The sequence below is a fragment of the Pan troglodytes genome, chromosome 12, assembly GCF_028858775.2.
Source record: "Pan troglodytes isolate AG18354 chromosome 12, NHGRI_mPanTro3-v2.0_pri, whole genome shotgun sequence".
NCBI classification, from domain to species: Eukaryota; Metazoa; Chordata; class Mammalia; order Primates; family Hominidae; genus Pan; species Pan troglodytes.
Window position 1 is genome coordinate 53511927 of NC_072410.2, and position 19260 is coordinate 53531186.

General features: G+C 43.7%; 1 protein-coding gene across 2 annotated transcripts in view; it reads right to left on the reverse strand.

The window, feature by feature from the left end:
• ANTXR1 (ANTXR cell adhesion molecule 1) overlaps positions 1–19260 on the reverse strand; it is a 236365-nt gene that overhangs the window by 18208 nt on the left and 198897 nt on the right. The window contains exon 18 of one of the 2 annotated variants that reach the window (XM_054677938.2): positions 6105–6411. The exons of the other annotated variant lie outside the window; for it this stretch is intronic. Within the exon in view, the coding sequence (XP_054533913.1) occupies positions 6367–6411 (45 nt within the window). The 3' untranslated portion in view covers positions 6105–6366. Of the gene's footprint in view, positions 1–6104; positions 6412–19260 lie in introns of those variants that run through there. 2 annotated transcript variants of the gene reach the window in all.

The following is a 19260-nucleotide window of genomic DNA, read 5'->3' on the forward strand; positions in this document are numbered from 1 at the left end:
CAGACACTGGAGTCTACGTGAGTGGGGAAGGTAGGAGGAGAGAGAGGAGCAAAAGAGATAACTATTGGGTACTGGGCTTAATACTTGGGTGATGAAATAATCTGTACAACAAGCCCCCATGACACATGTTTACCTATGTAACAAACCTTCACATGTACCCCCAAACCTAAAATAAAAGTTAAAAGAAATATAGGTTGTTATGTTGGTGAGAAAGGGCTGAACTCAGGACTGGGAAAAATATTGCAATCTGGAAAGGGGTTTTTGCCTATTTACACACTTGTGCATGCTTACTTGTGTAAGCTGAGCCTATGACATCCTATCATCTTCTCTCACGCTGCCAGTGGGTAGCTCAAGGTTGAAAAGTCTCTCCCGATTCTGAAGTCAGGCTACATACATATACTCAAATTGCCATTTTGACTTGAAAATCTTAAAAAATATTAATAAATACTTGGACACAGAGGAAACACAGTAAGATAAAGTAGCCTTGCCATCAAAATAGGGATGACCAAACTCTGTCCTAAGGCTATATGAAATGCTAACTCTCCATGTCTACCCTATGCGTAAAGTTACAACTACTTGCCATACAAATGAATGAAACTGTAAGGCCAAGTGGTAAAGGACTCACTCTGATGGCCCCTGAGGAAGGTCGATAAACCATTGTAGCTAAAAAAGGCAAAAATATACTAGATGACATAAGGAAATAAAACCTCCTTGTCTGATGCTTAAATCCCTTCTTTAAATCTCATAGCACTATATAAAATCATGGCATGTTATGTTTGCACTTGTTTAGTTCTGACAAATTTCAAAAAATAAAGACAAAATAGGGTTGGAGAAAGGAGATTTAGGAAAAGTGATCAGGTGGCCAAAGTGCTGTCACTAAACAGGGACTGGCTCTGAGAATTCAAACCTTTCAAAGGGGCAAGACAAAGAATTATGCAGAGATACCCTGGGTAGTATACTTTAGAGGTGGTAGAGAAAGTTGAAAACATTAAGAGGAAGCAAATCATGCTGAGTGGTGACCCAGTGTGGCACATCCTAAATATTGTTTCTTAACTTTGCTCTTCTTAAAACCAGCCATTGGTACTGACCATCTTCTCTTCATCAATGGCATCAAGTCCAGTGTACACTCTTGGGTCCTGCCAAGCAGTGTAGCAATTACTTCTCCAAAGAGCCTGGTTTTAATCAACATTTTGGATGGGTCTCACTAATACTTTAGATTTAATGCACTTTTCTAAGATTAAAAAAAAAAAAAAAAACCACCATGGCATGGTCATGCTGAGTGAGTGAAAGTCTGACCCAGGATGAACTAATATTATTTAGAGTCTTCCTTCTTGCCCTTTCTGTCTCACCTGTTAAGAATCTTGAGGATATTTTTCCTGTCCCCAGTTAAATGACTCTAACTACTTAGAACGACAATTAGTATAGTCTTTCAATGTATTATTTTATTTATGTTGAGGTATTTGCTTTAAATATTGGTGCCAGAAGATAAACCGACTAAGATTTTTTGGTCAAGAGCACTATTTAGCTTGGATGTGAAAATGTAAAAATTACTGATTCATCTGGTGCACAGCGCTAATATCATCCTGCTCCATATATACAAGCTCATGGATGAAGGTTTGTTTTCTTCTTTTGCACCAATCGAGGAATGCCATCTTCAGGATGAGTTCTTTTCCTATGCCAGTAGCTGTCAACACCTTTTCCCCAAAATGGAATATTAATTTTTTTAAAAAAGAACAAGTTTGCTTCTGTGCTTCCTGTATTGTTGCCAGTGAGTGGCACTGTTATGGACCGAATGTGTGTGTCTCCCCAAATCCATGTGTTGAAGCCTCAGCCTCCAATGGGATAGTATTTGAGGGTGGGGTCTTTGGGAGGAACTTAGGGTTGGATGAGGTCATGAGGGTGCCTCCCTCATGATGGGGTTGGTCCCCTTAGAAGAAGAGTTCCCACAGGGCTTGTTTTCATTCTACTCACACATGCACCAAGAAATGGCTATGTGAGCACACAGCCTGGAAGAGGGGCCTCACCAGAACCTGATCACACTGGCACCCTGATCTCAGACCTCCAGTCTCCAGTACTGTGAGAAAATAAATTTCTGTTGTTTAAGGCCCACAGTCCATAGTATTTTGTTATGGCAGCCTGAGCACACTAAGAGAAGCATCCTAAATGGGTAGGTGTCTGCTAGGTTCTCAGCACTTCACACATGCACCTTTTTCCTATCCCACAACATTGTCACACTGGCCAAGCCCCCTACTCATATGTATTCATTTGAGGGACAAGTTGTTTGTTATGGAGTGAAAAGTTTCATACTAATCCCAAATGCCACTCACTGAGTGCTTACCCTATGCCAGGCTTGGTACTAGCTGCTTTATATTCATCAACTCATTTTGTTCTCCTAAAAGCACCATTGGTTAATATCCCCATTATCCTGATTCAAAAATGTAGAAATGGCTCAGGGGCTGCGTAATTTTCCCAGGCTATCTCTGTAAGTAAGTGACTGAGTGAAGATATAAATCGAGGTCTGTTTAGACTCTATGCTCTTTCTTTTGAGCAACATGTGCTTTTAGATTGGAATGAATCTAGGGCAGAATGAATCAAGAAGCATAGCCATGAAAAGAGTTGGCCACCAGTAATATTACCCATTTGAGAAGTTTCCACGGGTCCCAACACTTACCCAGCCTCCGTTGTTCTGTTCCAGCTTTCCATGTCTCTATTTCTTCCTTCTTTAGGATTTCAGTGCCCTGCAGCAACCCTTCCTGGAGAAGTGCCTTGTGTATCCCTATCCCTTTTTCCAATCATAATTTACTTGTCCTATGTGCCTCTCCCCTTATAATCCTCTGTGCTTTCTAAGGGACAAACCTCTAATCAGATCCACAAGCTGGGTCCACTATAGTGGTTTATTTCTTAATAGGCTCTATCTTTCCATAGACACAAAAATATACTATGACAGAGATTGATAACTGTCTCTCATATGCATTTTCACTTTTTTCCTTTAGTAGTAGAACCCCTGAGTTTCACTGGCCACATGACCAGCCAGCAATGACTACACTTCCCAGCCTTCCTTGCAAAAGCTGCTTCAAGAGGCAGTAAATGATGCTGAGCTTGACCTAGTGTGGTGCAAGGATTGCAGGTGGGTGTGGCTTCCTTTGCATCAAGGTGTGGCCATGTAATCTATGCTCTGGCCAGCTGAATGTGAGCAGAAATTATATGTCCAAATTCTAAGCTGTGCCTTAAAGGGCACACCCTAACCCTTTTCATTCTTGGACTATGCTGACAAGAACCACACTCTTGGGGTGGTGGAGAAACAAGATGGAAGGAGCCTGGGCACCTGACAGCATGGAGCTGCCATGTTGATCCTGGACAGTTTATTCCCGGAGAGTTATATGTGAGAGGGGAAAAAAAAGTTCGATAGTTGAAGCTTGTATTATTTTGGGCTTTTGGTAGGTCAGCTGAACTTCTAACCTAAATAATATAATTCAAGAAAGGAACCTTCTGATGACAGTATTTTATTCTAAAGGAGCAGCCCCAGTGCTGGGCATTTGGGGTGCTGTGGTAGGCTCTTGTGGTGATCTTCTGGGATTAGGCTGGGCTTTGGGCAGCCTCTTACTTTTTGACCATGGAGTTGGATGCCCACCTTTGAAGAAGTGAGACCTGCCCAGCTGGCTCCCAGAAGCCTCTGGACTGTTTCCTGGACTTATCTGCTTTTTAGGTAAGGGCTGCCATGATCCTGCCAGAGTGCCTCTCAGATAAAACTAAAGGAAGACAGTAGTCAAAACCCTGAAGTATTCCGGCTGATGTCAGACAGAGAAACAGAAAATTTACAGCACTCAAAATCTGGGATTCATTTAGGAGTAAAAAAAAGCATGAAGTTATCCAACCTCAAAACTGTTTTCAGGCTTCCACTGGGCCCCAGTACTCTTCCTAATTGCAAGACCATGTAGAAGTTGGATCTGAAATAAGACCATGAGCCAGTATCAAAATGCCCCATTTTCATGGTGCACGAAATGCTTCACGAATCCAGCCTGCACTAATTAAATGTCTGTGATACTTCTCCCCAGGCTGGGCTGAGCTCGTGTTCTGTATGATCTGGGAAGAAATGGTTGTTGGACTCATATTGAGACTGTAAGAGGAATCTTTAAGAGGAAAAAAAATATATATGTTAAATCTTTTGGAAAGAGGCAGGGTAAAGCTTTGGGGGGATTTCAGCACCTGGATTATAAATAAAGAATGTTGCTAATTACCAACGAATTTTATTTGTTCATTAAAAGTGGACTCAGCAGAAAGCTCCACTTGGAGAGATGACAAACGGTATGACCTCTACTTCATTTCTTCTATTTCAATGGTTCCTCCTAGTTGCACAAACCCTTACCAGGATAACAAGGTCACCCCAAGTACCTGGATGGGCCTCTGACTCCCGAATTCTTCTCAGCCTCCTCTCACTGCTTATGTTGCTGCTCCTGGCTTGCAGCATTTCTTACTTCTCAACCACCATTTTGGCTCCTAGGCTCTCCCATTTCCTACCGCTTGATGAGGCCTTTGGAAATAGCTTGACCTTTGCCTTCCTCCGGCCTCATGACCTGCTCCACATCCTTCCCCAATTGACTGGTCTTTCACTAGGTCCCATTCCACAGGGGATGAGGACTGGGCCCTGGAGGAGTCTCTCTGAGCTAGATCCCAGGGCCTGCTCACAGAGATCAGCCCTGGAGTGAATTCAGCCAGAGAACCCAAAGAAACTCTGTGAATCCAGACAGTCCAGGAAAAGAAAGGTGACCTCATGCTTAGTAAGAACAATCTCTGTTCAGTCTCCAAAGACCCTGCAATGAGTGGGGGTGCTCGTGGTTTGGCCCACTCCCCCGAGCTATGGCTACCAACCCCCTCATTGAGGAACAGGATTCTTGAGGCTGAGAGATGTGGCTGGGACTGAGGCAGAGGAATGCAATGGAGAGGCAGTGTGGGGACACACTGCAGTTCTGAACAGCTCACTCTGATTTTCTGGGAGTCTTAGCTATGCAGTGGTTGAAATTATGAATAAGCAAAAAGCCCAATAGTAACAGCAATACTCCTTGTCCTCTTTCCGGCCATCACAATTCCTACCTGGTCCTTTCTTGCCTTTCAGCCTTCTTTCTTTGAAGGCAGGGACTTTGTCATATTATTTGGTTTTGGCCTAAAAGAAGCTCTGGAATAGCACCCAACATTTGCTAGTGTTCAATCCATAAGCTCCCTGAAGAGGCTAAAGAACTACATTGTGAAGCTGGAGAGGGAGTTTGGGGGTTTGCATCATCAGTTTCTCTAAACTTGTTGCTTTTTCTCAGCTCGCCTCTCTCCTGCATCCTATCTCCCTTGCTTCTCCCCTACCCATGAGGTTAATGAGTGCCTCTGGTAGGGAGCTGAGCAGAACACCAAAATTTCCCTGCCTTGAGGTGTCTTCTTCCTACTCTCTGCACCCCGGACATGTCCAGACTACCAATTGGTCTGATATATGTATTTTTAAATTATTTAATAAAATAAAAAATAAATTTTTAAATTCACTTTGTCGCCCAGGCTAGAGTGCGGTGTCATGATCATGGCTCACTGCAGCCTCAACCTACTGGGCTCAAGCGATCCTCCCACTTTGGCCTCCTGAGTAGCTGGGACTACAGGCATATGCCACTGTCCCCGGCTCAGTCTGATATTTTCAACATTAGGGATCCCCTGTGGGCATCTCATGGAGACTCCTTTTAAAATGCCAGAGTGTTACCCAGGAGAGAAATTCCCTGGACACTGGCATCCAGTAACATGTGGGTTAGCCAGCATAAAGATCTATTCTTTTGAGGCCAGGGAAAGGGTGCTCGGGACTGTGAAATTTGAGTGGTGGTGATCGGGAGAAAGGGACACAGGAATGTCAAATTTTGAGGGAATGGGGGGAGGCAAAAGGACCAAAGTGTGCAGAGCACTACAGAGAAGGGAAGAGAGGGGCTGGCCAGGAGGTTAGCACATGAGCTCATTCACACAGGCTGGGAACACCACAGAAAACGGAGGGAGGGTGACACTCTAGATGTCTCCAGGCAGCTTCTGACCTGGAGCTTACCTCCCCAAACTGTGCAATGAGCCCAAGAGAGACTTGTTTAATCTCCAAGAAGATTTCTTTTCATATGTTAGTCACATGGTATAATATGGACTAAGTGCAAATATTAATATTTTAGGAGGAATACTTTTGTAACAGAGTGGAGTTGAGACTCTTCTGCCTCTTACGTCATTTTCATGGGAAAATGACATTTTCCAAGCTGCCAGGAGCCACAGATTTTCATGTTTGGGGATGGAAGAGCAGCTGTATCTGAAGACTGCTGTGCAGGATCCTGCCAGAGTGTCTGCCAATCCTTTATGCTCCGGTCAAGAGAGGGCCTGAACAACGGTGGGGCCCTGCAGGCTCTCTCCCTAGGGATGGAATGGAATGCAAGCCCATGTTCCGAAACTTGGAAGTAGGGCACTTGCAGGGAGGTAGAGATTTGAGGGCAGGGAAAGGGAATAGGGAGGAAAAAGGGTGATAAAACTAAAGTGAAGAGCAGCAGCAGGACATGGTACTTCATTCTTCCCATAAACAGAACAATTTTACGGCTGATTACCTTCTGGATTACCTTTCGCCTACTTTCAAAGTGTGTTGCCACAATCTTCTGTCAACAAAAACCAACAGTGATCTCAACCTTCTGTTTCAGAAGGTTGGTAGTTACATGAACATTACTTCTGATTTGAGTCTCTGAAATAATGATCATACACAATCTGACGATTGATGAGGATGGTATCAAAAGGAAAATTCCCAGTCTGTAAGCCTTGAAAGTGCTTCTGAGGAGATCCTATTTGTGTTTTTGGCTGGCTTATGCCAAAGATAAACTGGAATCTGTATCAGTACAGGTCATCTCTCAAAGGCTATTGGCACACTAGCTGGCTTTTTCTATTACCTTAAATGCTACTCAGGGGCCCTGGCCATGCAGTTATAGTAGACAGCATTCAACTTGTCATTGGCAGGACCAGGAGGAGATGAGAACACAGTTTATGTGCCAGAGTTGAAAACTCTAAGGGAAGGGTGGAGGTGTGGTTTTTGCTCATCACATACCCAAAGGTTAACTGAAATTGGGTATACACCTACATTTGAGATCAAGCAAATCATCTGTAATTTTTAGCCGTTTCCTCCTTTAGGCAATTCATATTTCCTTAAGCAAGCAAGGTCTTGCCTGATGTTCTGATATTCTTTCTCTTAACACCTCAGTTTGATTATTCTGATTTAAAGAATCTAGCACACAATGAAGATATTAAAACCTTCTTCACTTTAAGCAAACCTCCTCAAAAATTAGAACATTTTTGGGTCATTTTTGTCATTATGATGATGACAGTGATGGTGTTGATGACAATGATGTTGGCCCTTGTTTGATCTAAGCTTCATCGGTGACCTCCCAGTTTGGATCAAACTTACTGGAGCTAAAGGAGACAATCTTGAGTTGCTTTGCTCATCTACTGAGTGCTATCCTTCCAACAACAGCTTTCCTTATTCCTCCATTTGTGTAATAAGGAAGTAGGAAAACTCAGGACTTTCATCTCTTCAGGCTGGTAAATTCGTAGGAAAGAAAAGTTACCAAACAAAAGAGAAAAGACAATGGGAGGAAGACTGCAGGGGACTTGGAGAGTGACACAGGAATTAGAGAATTTAGAATTTAGAATTCTCTTCTAAAGAGAAATTGGCTCTGAGTAAGGCATGGCATTTCCTTTGGTCTGTTAATGTCCAAGTTATAGGTCACATGAGTCTGTATAGCTTTCCTCCCTATCCATGCACACTTGAAGTGATCTCAAGTCCTGGGCCATCTGCCAGCCTGCACAGGCCTCCGGGGACCTTCTGAGTAGAGGTGACTTGAGGCTGATCACAGCTACTCCAGGCTGGAGGAGAGCCAGCTCCTTGCTTCTCCACACTGGACCTCAGGGTCCCCAAAAGCTGGGACATGCTGATAGTAAAGAGCCTCTTTCTGAAGGCAAATCATAAAGACATGCATTCTTTAAATAAATAAAAGGATGCCACCTCCCCTCATATCTGAATGCACATTAAAGAGCACAAAAAGCATCAGTTAGAAAAAGTGATTACAAAACTGTAATTTATGCAGAATGGAACCTCACAGAAGGTTCTGGGCCATGCAAAAGTGGTTTATACACCACAAATGTCAGAGTCTCACAGCTTCAGAACATTTCCTTGTGAATGAGAAGAGTCCTCTGAGTTTCTCTTCTTGATATGCAAGGGCTGGGGCTGGGTCCCTTCTGCAGGAGTCTGAGGCAATCTGGATAAGGATGCCTCCTCCTCCAGCATCTTTTCGCTCTCCACCCCTTCTTCACCATCCAGTGACTCCAGGGTCACCCCCAGCCCCCTTCCGGTCTGCTGTTATTCTGCCTGATATTACAGTAGCCTCCTAAATGGTCTCTGGGGAAATGAAATTTTTCTTGGGTTGCTTGTTTATAACTAGAGAGTTCATTACTACTGTTACAGAGAATGACTAACTACAACTTTGCTGTGGGGGCAGATGGAGACAATGATAGTTCTGTCACTCTGGAATTAATATCTGGGAAGACATTACTGTCCACTTAAAATCACTGAAGGAATATTGAACACTGGCCTTTTAAGCTCTCAATGTTTTTCACTTTTAAAGGTTCAAATCTTGAGCCAGTCTGCTAGAAAACATTACCTCATCACACTGTCACTGGGTGAAGAAAAAAATTGTAAACTAAGTGAAGATTGAATTTCATACCAAAGCTCTGAGTCCAGAAACCTTGGGGATCACTAGACAAGGAGAATGACAAGAAGACAGGAGAGTGATTTTTAACAATGGTGAACTTGCAAATGAGTGTCCTGGGAGACCTGGGCCACAGAAGTGATGGTGGTGTTGGATGTAATGTCAGCGGAAGTGGCCACTGCAGAGAACCACTGTGTCCTGGTGTGACCAGTCACTCACACCTCCTCACTCAGGCTTTGAATTAATGGGCTGGAACATTTTTCCGAAACCCGCTAAGGAGTCTAGCTCAGACATCATAGATCTGGTTCTATAGTCATCCCTTAAAGCTCACATCTGCTTCTCTCTCTCTTCTCTTAAATTACCATTTCTTTTATTAAATAAAAGCAATTAAAGGCACTAAAAACTCTATGGAAAAAAGAGAAGAGAAAATCCTGGGCTCACTAACTCCACACAGCCATTGTTATTATTTGCAAAGTACATATTTATTTCCACATTTCATCATTTTCACATTTCAATGGATCTCCTATTTTGAGGTGATGCAACAGGAATTTTTTTTTTTTGTAGTGGGGAAAACTAAGTTTAGGCAAAATTTAATTGACTCACTGAGAGTCTCTCTTTGGTTGTTCTGTGATCAGAACTCCACCCCTTCTTCACCATCCAGTGACTCCAGGGTCACCCCCAGCCCCCTTCTGTTCTGTTATTCTGCCTGACATTACAGTAGCCTCCTAAATGGTCTCTGGGTCTCAGAACTAAGATGCTACTGAGTCTGTTTTATTTTTACTTTATTCTTAGATCCCCTTTTACTCTCACTCAAATGAAAGCTGAATTATGATATAGGGACAAAATGGGGCTTAATCTGGAGAACTGAAAAGAAATAAACTTTTGTATCAGTATATGAGCTAATAAGCCCCCCAACTCTGATATCTCCTTATGTGAGATTTTACTGTATTTTAGGTGCATAAAACTGTAAAGATACTCTTTGAAAGGTATTCTTAAACAGATCTCAATGGGAGATGACTATTTTGAGGAACAGCATCCACTGGGCTCTGCTCCTCTGTAATTGGAGAGTCCCTTTACAGCTCTTGGTCAACAGGTAGCTGTTATAAATGTGTAGTGTCATTTAAGAGCCCCATATTGTTGCAAAAAATAAAAACCCCAAACAAGCCTTCCCATATGTTTCCACTTCTCAATCTATAAATGAATATTCATTACATTTTTCTGTGGCATTCCATCCATCTCCTCTATTCCTTAAATGATGTTTTATTTAATAGGCTTTCATTTTATTAAGATGGTGCATACGAGCAGTGTTCCCAGGATATATCAAATAAAATCACCCTTTATATTTGAGGTAATAACAATCTTTTTAAGAGTTTCAAGACCATCTGATACACGGAGAGAGATCACTGGAGCATAGGGACTTCCAGGGGTCAACTGTTCCATCCTTTAGTTTCATAGTTAGCTAGGATTGGCCCCCAACAATCTGCTCAGAGAGAAGACAACTGACCCTGTCTGCACAGAGCAGAGTTGACTTGCTACATAAATTCATTCTAAGAAGTACATTCAACTTAAGCTGAGATAGAGAATATATGTTTTGAAAAGTTGTTTTAAAGAATAAATAACAATATATACATACTTGCTTTAAGAAAGATTATCATAATTCATAATCATAGAGTATAAAGAGGCCTTTTATGTTCTACATACAAGCTGTAATCTTAGTGTCACACACCCAGAGATTTCAGGGCAATGCCTTGTTGCCCCATTGACAATACATGGGAAAACTCTGGAAGTCTTTGTCTATTTACCTACATTTAGACATTTCTCATCACTCCAGGCTCTAATGGTAATGTCTGGTGAATGAGGAAACCCACTTTAAGAGAAAGATACTACAACTGCAACGGTTTAATTTTGGTCAGGAAACTCAAAGTCTAGAAGAGCCTTCTCTTAAGGATCCCTTCAGCAGCTCTGTATGATGAGGAGAGAGCAAAAATCACCCTCCCCTAGGTGGAAAATCTGAGCCACAAAGAGGAAGGTCAGGGCACAGAACCAATGTTTCTTTGCAGCCATGAGACTGCCTTGGCTTCCTATATTAATATTTCTATTCACTATTTTTTCTTTTGAGTAGGTGGAATCATCAGTAACAAAAATGGTAACTAAAATAGACTTCAAGTTACTTGGCCACCCATTGCTTTAAATCATGGCTCTAGCTCTGCAGGTTTAATAAAATGCAAAAAGATACTGTCTGCAGTTTGAGACAGTTTCCCTCCAATAAAACTTTCCTTTGAGGGTATCATTTTGCTTTTCAGCAGCTAAAAGCCTGTTCAAAAAAAAAAATCAGGAAGGATGGAGATGCTTATGGGAGGGCTCAACACAGTGGGAAAGGGGACCCTTCTGATGGTGGAGGAGTCTGTGGGCACTTCAGTCAAGAGGTTTCGGACAAGCTGGGAAGCTTTCTAGGACAATGACTTGATCATAAGCATCCCTTGGGCCGCTTGTTAAAAACAGAGGACAAAACCCCACCCTGTATCTACTGAATCATGATTACCAAGAGAATTTGTCATTTTAATATACGTTGATAACATAACACTTAATAAGTACTGCTTATAATCAGAAAGGTTTGTGATACACAAAGATAATGAACTTGTTTAGCATATAATATAGTGCCTGGCTCATGGTGAAGGACTCAATACAACTCAATAAGAAATACTCAATATTGCTTATTGTGGCTTATTGGCAATACAAAAAAATGGTGAATGCATAAAAGAACAAGATGTACTCATAGCCAGTTGGTTAAGGGAGATAGATAACCTAATTTTCATCAGTAGGGTGTGTGTGTGTGTGTGTGTGTCCTCCTTCTGGTGGACACTGTGATGTTACCTAGGCTAAAATTCCTTAAGTTAGAGGGATTAACCTTTCTCCTTTTGGGGAATTTCTGGCAGGTTGAGGAGATGACTATGCACACAGAAGCCTTTACAGTCACGGCAAGGGCCTACAGCCCATTTTGCTTGTGCACGCTCTAAATCAACCCCAAATCAAATAGTAGGACCACCAGTACCCAGGGACCTGGGGACTGCCTCCCAAGAAGAGGCTGGCTCTGGGGCAAGCTGCCCTTTTGTGGTGGATGAGGAGGTTATGACCTTGGGTCTTATCGTGGCTTAATTCTTTTAAGCATTCATTAAGTCCATGAAATAATCATAATAAAATCTCTACATCATAGCCATTGACAGAATTTAGAGTGGGTTTCCCGATGTCAAAACGGAGCAGTTATTAAGGCTTCTGGTTTGTTTTAATTGGACCTGGGCCTTTCAGACCAAAGTCGCTCCGGCCTTTGGAACCATTTATACTCCTTCTGCCTTGAGGGTTCCCACCCCAATTAAGTGGTGAGTCTAGGTGGGGCAGGGATATTTAATAGGCCTTTGGTTTTCTGTAAGCCTTTTATTAATGCTGTAAGTTACAGCGGCTACATACTCTGGGCTGGGTTTCACCTTCTGGTGCTGTGTTCCTGGCTGTCATGGTTTTGTTCCCAGTGTGATTTTCAAGTTGGTTAGTGTTAAAGCAGGAAGTACTACCCCTTCTAGAACAGCCCAGTTTCACCTAGATGGCATAAGTGCTTTAGGAAGAAGGAATGTGGCAGACAACCTTGCCCTTTCTGCAGATCTTCCCAGCAGCTCTCTGCTCTTAACCTACCCACGTCACTGTCCAGTGTATTTTCCAGTGAAAAGGGCTAACTACACCTGCATTTTCCAAGCAGTTTGAATTCCTGGCTATGGCACACTGAGTTGATTACTTTTACACCGACAACACAGTGAAATCTCCCTACTGACTTGTCCTCAGTATAAAAATATAAAGGGATACCCATCCCCCCCCTTTTTTCCAGAACTGAAAATAAAACTTAAAATTCTCAGCTGTCATTTAGTACTATTGCCTTCAGCTTGAGAGCTTTTAAAAGAAATTGGCTTCAGAAAGTGACCCAGACCATCTAAAGCCCACTACAGCTGAATCTTGCCAGCTTAATTTTAATCTACAAGGGCATGGGGTGACTTTTCTGCAGTTTTCACACGAGGGCCAGGAGAATGAACTGTTAGAACCTTTGCCGCTTGGTTGACCTTGTTCATTTGAGGACCTTCCACCAGGCTCCTCTCTGCCTCCTTAACAGTTGCTCAAGGAGATGATAGGAATCCCTTGTCCTCAGATCTCTGGGGGTTAGAAGACACCCTGAAGAACCTGTCCATGAGATAACCTGTGTGCCCCTCTGAAAAGCAGCTTCCTCCAGGAATCAGCCTGGGGCCAGTCCAGTAGGGCCTTGGTTTCACCTGGGGATAGCAAATCCACAAGCCAGGTGACTGAAAGGAGACAGGCATTCTCTCTTAATTTCTTCTCCATGAAATTCGAGCTCTACAGGGAAGAGGATCTTTTCCATATACCGCCTAGTGCCTAGAAAAAGAATTGAACTGGATACCTATGAATAGTCCCCTCACACACAGGCCCTCCACCCAGGCCTGCTCCTTGTCCCATTCCCACCCCTGACTTGCAGTAGTTAATTAATAAGGGTATTTTCTTTTAATAATAACAATGCTGATATGCACCAGCCACTGTGCTGAGCATTTCATGCACAATATTGCATATACTAAATGCACTATATTGCATTTAGTAATCACAACCATGAGCTCCCATGGGCTCATTTTACAAGTTCAGAGTGGGTCATTAGTCAAAACCACACAGTGAGTGGTGGGGTTAGGTTTCAAACCTAGCTCTGCTAACTGGAAAGTCTCTATTCTTACACTCTCACCTAGGTGATCTTGAGCCCTGAGTTGATGTTGTTGATACAGAAATAATTACACAAAACTGAACTCTCAGATTCACATTGTGCACTTGCAATAGGCGAGTGGCCCATCCTCTCCAGTAAGGCCTCATTAGGGATGAGGGGGCCACTTGTGTGAGCTGGACACTGGCCAGCAGCAGGGATGGGAGGCCCTGAGGCCCTAAGCACTTTTGGTGGGAACTGCTGACTGGTGAGATGCATGTCAGTCCTTGGCAGGAAGCTAGGACAGATTATTAAACAGATGGCTTATAAGTTCCAAAGACAGGAAACAGTGGTCATCCCTGGGAGCAAAGGTTTGCCGAAAGCGAATTGTGCCAAACCTCATTTTTTTGCAAGTCTCACTAGATTCATAGATGGGGGCTGACAGATGTAGTTTATCTGCATTTCAGCAGATCAGTTCACACAGTGTCTCAAAGCACATTTAGGGGAAAGATGGAAAGATGTGGGATATTTAACTGCAATTGAGATGGCTCAGAGAAGGTTGAACAGGCAGCACCCAGAGAGTGCTGGTTAACTTAGCAATGACAATGGTCACTTGTTCTGAGTGCCAAACACGGGTCAAGAATGTAGGAAGAACTGAGTAAATATTTGTTGGTAGTATTAAACTCATGGGGGAAGTCTTCAGTGGTCCCGTGAAAGGGCTCTTTCTTTGATTTGCAAACATTTACAGAATAGACAAAGAGTTTGGGAAGTGGAGGGGACAAGGTCTTGCTCCTTGATCAAGAGGAGGAAGCAGTAGGGTCTAGTGTCTTTCATTTTCTTTTGACCTCTGGAGCCCAGTCTCTGGGACATGGTGATGGGTGAGGATGACTGTGGGTCTTTCATTGTATCTGGACACACTGTGTTTCAGGAGCACTTAGTGATTCTGAGGGGGAGGTTTGAAGACTACTCTGAGAAAATCGTGTGTGTGCGTGTACATGTGTGTATATATGTGCATGCATGTATATGTGTGTGTATATACATATATGTATGTGTGTATATGTATGTATATGCATGTGTGTATGTATGTATTAATAGATATGTATGTGTATGTGCATGTTTGGTTTCCCAGCCCAAACATCTAGAACCCACCTAAAACCACCCATCTAGAACCAGATTATCTCCGCTTACCTGTTTTTCATATTGGCTTTCTGGTAAGATTTCATTGAAAGAAGAAGTTTTTTGGCTTAAAAATGTTTGGAAGCCATGGAATCTGATGATATCAAAGGTTCCTTCTAGCTCTAAAAATTAATTGGTTCTTAAAAATTGTGTAGAAGGAAGCTTGCTAAAGGCAAACTCTAAAAAATACTGGTTTTGTCTGCCACTTCCTTTTCACCTCCTGGCACACACGGTCTCCCTGGCAAGCCTCTAAAAGAGCTCCCACCTCTGGGCCTGCCATCTCCTTTCTCTTAAGTGCCTCCTAGCACTCTTCAGGCCCCTGACAGTGTTCCTGTACATTCCTTGTATCAAATTGTCTTCTTAAGTGTAAATGACTGGCTTCCATTTTCTCAGTGGTGATATCTTTGTTGTTAAAAAAGCTTTGAACTGATAGAATATCTGATTAGCAGAGTTTTAAGCAGTGTAGCCAAGTGAAGAATTTGAAGAAGAATGGGAGAGAGGCTCTGGGTCAGTAGAGCCTCCATTAATCTTACCTAGAGAAATGTGGCCTTTTGCCCAGGTTCATTAATTTTTTTCAAAGCCACTTTTAAAGTACCTACTATGGGCCAGCATTCTACCAGACTCTACTGGGGGCAAATATTGAGTACAAATAATCTCAGTTCCCACTCCCATATGGCTTGCAGGCTGAGGAGGGGACGCTACTTTACTTAAACATTAATTTGTTAATTCAATAATTATTCACTGAATGCCTATCATAGCTGGGATGTAGTAGTGAATAAACCAGATGATGTCTATGCCCCATGGGGCATATCTTTAAATGGGTGGATAATTAAAATCTGAGATAAGCATGTAATGAATGTTAAAATGGAAGTTTTGACTATGCTCTGAGCTGTAAGATATTCTAATAAGTTGCCTAATAGGGAAACATCTGTAAACTGGCTTCATGATGCTTGGACTCTTCAGCCAGATGAAGGCTATAAAAGGGGCCTGGGTAGGGCGAAGGATGTATGAAGGGATTTCTTGGAGAGAAAAGTTGCTGTGCTGTGAGTCTCCAGAGACCCTTCCAGTAGAGATTTCATCAGGGCTTCCCTGGGCTTCCCCTCCAGTGCAGTGAGGCTGTCCCCATGGGGCTACTTGGAGAGCTTGGAATGGGTTCCCTGAAGATGGCGAATACAGAGTTCTCATGTCTGAGAAAGTGGAGGCAGCCTGTGCAGCAGGATGGAGGAACTGCAATTGGGTTCGCCCATCCATGCGTCCTGTAAGTCTCTCTTGTGGACCAGATGTGGGTCGTGCAGAGGAAGTGCAGAGCAGAGTCATCTTGGATGCTGTCCAAGAGGCTATGTAATAGGACAGAGGGACTTCGGCAGTAGGAAGCTGGAGGTGACTGCTAGACCCAGAGGCTATGAAAGCACCACAAGCAAACACTGGGAATAAAGAAACATCTGCCTGTGTCAAGGAAACTACTGGAAGGAAGATCCCAAAAGAGCTCCAAGGAGCACCCCAGGGGAAAAAAGACAGTCAGTGTTAAACACAGGCTGGGCCCACAGAGCACAGACCAGCTTATAATGGGACCAGTTCAAGGAAGGTCTACTTTTTCTCCTACCTCTGCTCACCTGCCCCTACCAAGGAGGGGTAAGAAATTGGCTAACAGACTTGGGTGGGGACTAGGAGGAGAAGAGCAAAATGGAGAAACAGGGGAGAGACAACCTCATCCTGCCTTTTCACAGGGTGGGGTTGGAGTTTAGCCTAGCTGGGGGAGGAAGGAAGGTTTACCCTGGCTCAAGTTGGAGGTTTTGATTAATCTCTCGGATTGTACTTTCTATGACTGAATTTGGAGTTTGTTTTTGAGGGTGGACCTGCTTATAGCCTAAGAATACACTGAACAGTTACAGGGCCTGCCATGGCTGTATCTGGTGGCAGGAGAAAAATCTCTCTCAATGAATAAAATTTACAAGGAGTAGAAGGAAATACAAACCAAAGCTTTGTTTTGATCATGTCACTTGTCTTCTTGTCCCACAAACCAGGTACCAATGCTCAGAAGGAGAGAAACAGTTACAGAGGAAGTGATACAGCTTGCAGGCCAGGGAATGGCTTGGTTTTCCTTAACCTGGGGATTCCAACATCATTTTCTCTTCTTCCTCTTCACAGGACCCAGAAATGCTCTCCTGGACCAGGCTGTTATGGATGTTCAGGTTCTCACCCACATTCAGCTGTTTTTCTCCTACAGGGCTGGCTGTGACTCAGTGTGGAGGCGCTGCTCTGGCCCTGGCCCCTGTCCTGCCCTGGCTGAGACTGCCTGGCTGTGGGTTGCCCTGGGGGCTGGCAGAGGGACCACAGCAGCTGGGCTGACCCCCTCCCATGCCCCACACTGGCCCATTATGCTTAGTGCCCCCACATACGTCCCAAGGCTGATGGCAATGGGGGCATGGTCATCCACTTGCGACTTGTAAAAGTCATAGGGAATGTTGACTGGAACCCAGGCCTCCTGGTGTCCAGGCCCTGGCTCTTTCCATGACCCACATGTGGGAGACTGACTTAGGTGTTGCCCCGACACTCTGAGATGGAATTTCTGCACAAGCATGAAAGAAATACATCTAGGCATTTAACAGTGTGTTAGAGACAGGAGTCTGGCGACCCCACCAAGCTGTGCTTCCACAGGATGAGCTTTTCCAGGGTGGAGCTCTGGCAAGACCGCTGGTCTTTGCAGAAGGTAACTACATCAACAGAACTGGCATGACAGCTTACAAAGAAGAGGCTTTTTGGGAAGATATCTGTTGCATCTTGTTGACAACATGTGTCATTTTGTTTGGCATGTTTTAAATGTACAGAAAAAATAGAAGCTCTGGTCCCTTTAGGAAAATAGCTTTGTTAAACCGACTGGCCATTTTTATGTGAGTTAAAAGCAGGAAGCAGATGTGGGAATGTTTCTTGTGTCTCCCATCTCAGGCAACTGGCCATCTGGCTGACAAAGAGATTATAGGCTGCCCAGCCATGAGAAGCAGCGCTTCAGATGGTCCATGTAGTGAGTGCACTAGGCCATAGATTTGAGGTTCTAGTCACAGCTCAATCTGCTCTGTGGCTTTTAGGCCCCTCCTCTGTGAAACGAAGGCACTGGCTTTAGTGGTAGGTCTCTTGACAGTGATTGCTTTAGGGTTATATAATTTGCACTTTGTATGTTATTAATTTTGTTTAACAGTAATAGCCAGGTGTGGTGGTGGCTCATGTCTGTCATACCAGCATTCTGAGAAGCTGAGGCAGGAGGGTTGCTTGAGGCCAGGAGTTTGAGACCAGACTGGACACCATAGTGAGACCCTCTCTCTACCAAAAAAAAAAAAAAAAAAAAAAAAGTGATGTGCACATGTAGTCTTAGCTACTTAGGAGGCTGAGGTGAGAGGGTCACTTGAGCTCAGGAATTTGAGGCTGCAGTGAGCTATGTTCACCACTGCACTCTGGCCTGGGCAATATAGTGAGACCCCATGTTAAAAAAAGTTAGCTAGGCTTGGTGGCATGCACCTGTGATCCCAGCTACTTGGGAGGCAGAGGTAGGAGGATCACTTGAGTCCCAGAGGTCAAGGCTAGAGTGAGCTGTGATCACTCTACTGCACTCCAGCCTGAGTGATGGAGCAAGACCTTGTCTCAAAAACACCTCAGTACTAACTGGATATTGTATTATGTTGTTTACAAAAAAACCCCCAAGAAATGGATACATATGCTGTTTTCTGAATAGTACAAATATAAATATGTATCTATTTTATCATAAAGCATAGGTTAGGTTAAGGGGTCACAGTCTGCGCCTGCTCTTAGGTATTGCACTCACTGGTTAGAGCTGACACCTTATGAATGGGCACTGCCCTGCAGCTAAGTGTGGCATGGTGCCAGGAACACCTCCTGGGAGCTGCCTTGCATGGTCATATATGCAGAACCTCATGGATCTTCTTTTCCACTAAGTACTCAAGGCTGCGCTCCCTGGGCTTTGCCTCTTACCTACACTCAATCAAAGTACCACGTCCAAGGTCCTGTGAAATTCTCTTTCCTACTGTCACCTCCCTGGTTTTCTCCTCTCTTTCTCTACTCCTCCCATCCTCCTCCTCCCCTCCCCTACTTCTTTCTTTGTGATTCTCCTCTTTTATCTCCTTCCTGTTTTTCTTCTTCTTTAATAAAGAATTTACTAATTCTACCATATGCAAGGTATTAGAGGTAGAAGCCAGCTATCAAAAGCTAAATGAGTGTGACATAAAGCAATATTAAGATGGTCTGAGGCACAAGGCATCTCCAGTCCTGGTAGGGATGAGCAAAGCTTTCCAGAGAAGAAAGGACTTGGGTTGACTTACAACGAGAGGAGTGGGTTGACTTACAATGAGAAGAGAAGGAACAGCATAATTTGGGCCTGGGATTGTGTGAGCAGAGGTCCACAGGTGGGAATACATATGGTGAGTAGGCTGAAACAGCGTCTTGGGGGCAGTCTGCCTTGTGCAGGACTCCTGAGAAGCAGGCAGCGTCTGACTGTGGAGGGCACTAGGGGAAGCCCTTCTTAGTCAGTCCCGCATTTCCCAAAGTGCCTTTCACAGACCGTTAGTCCCAAGTGATGCTCTATGAAAA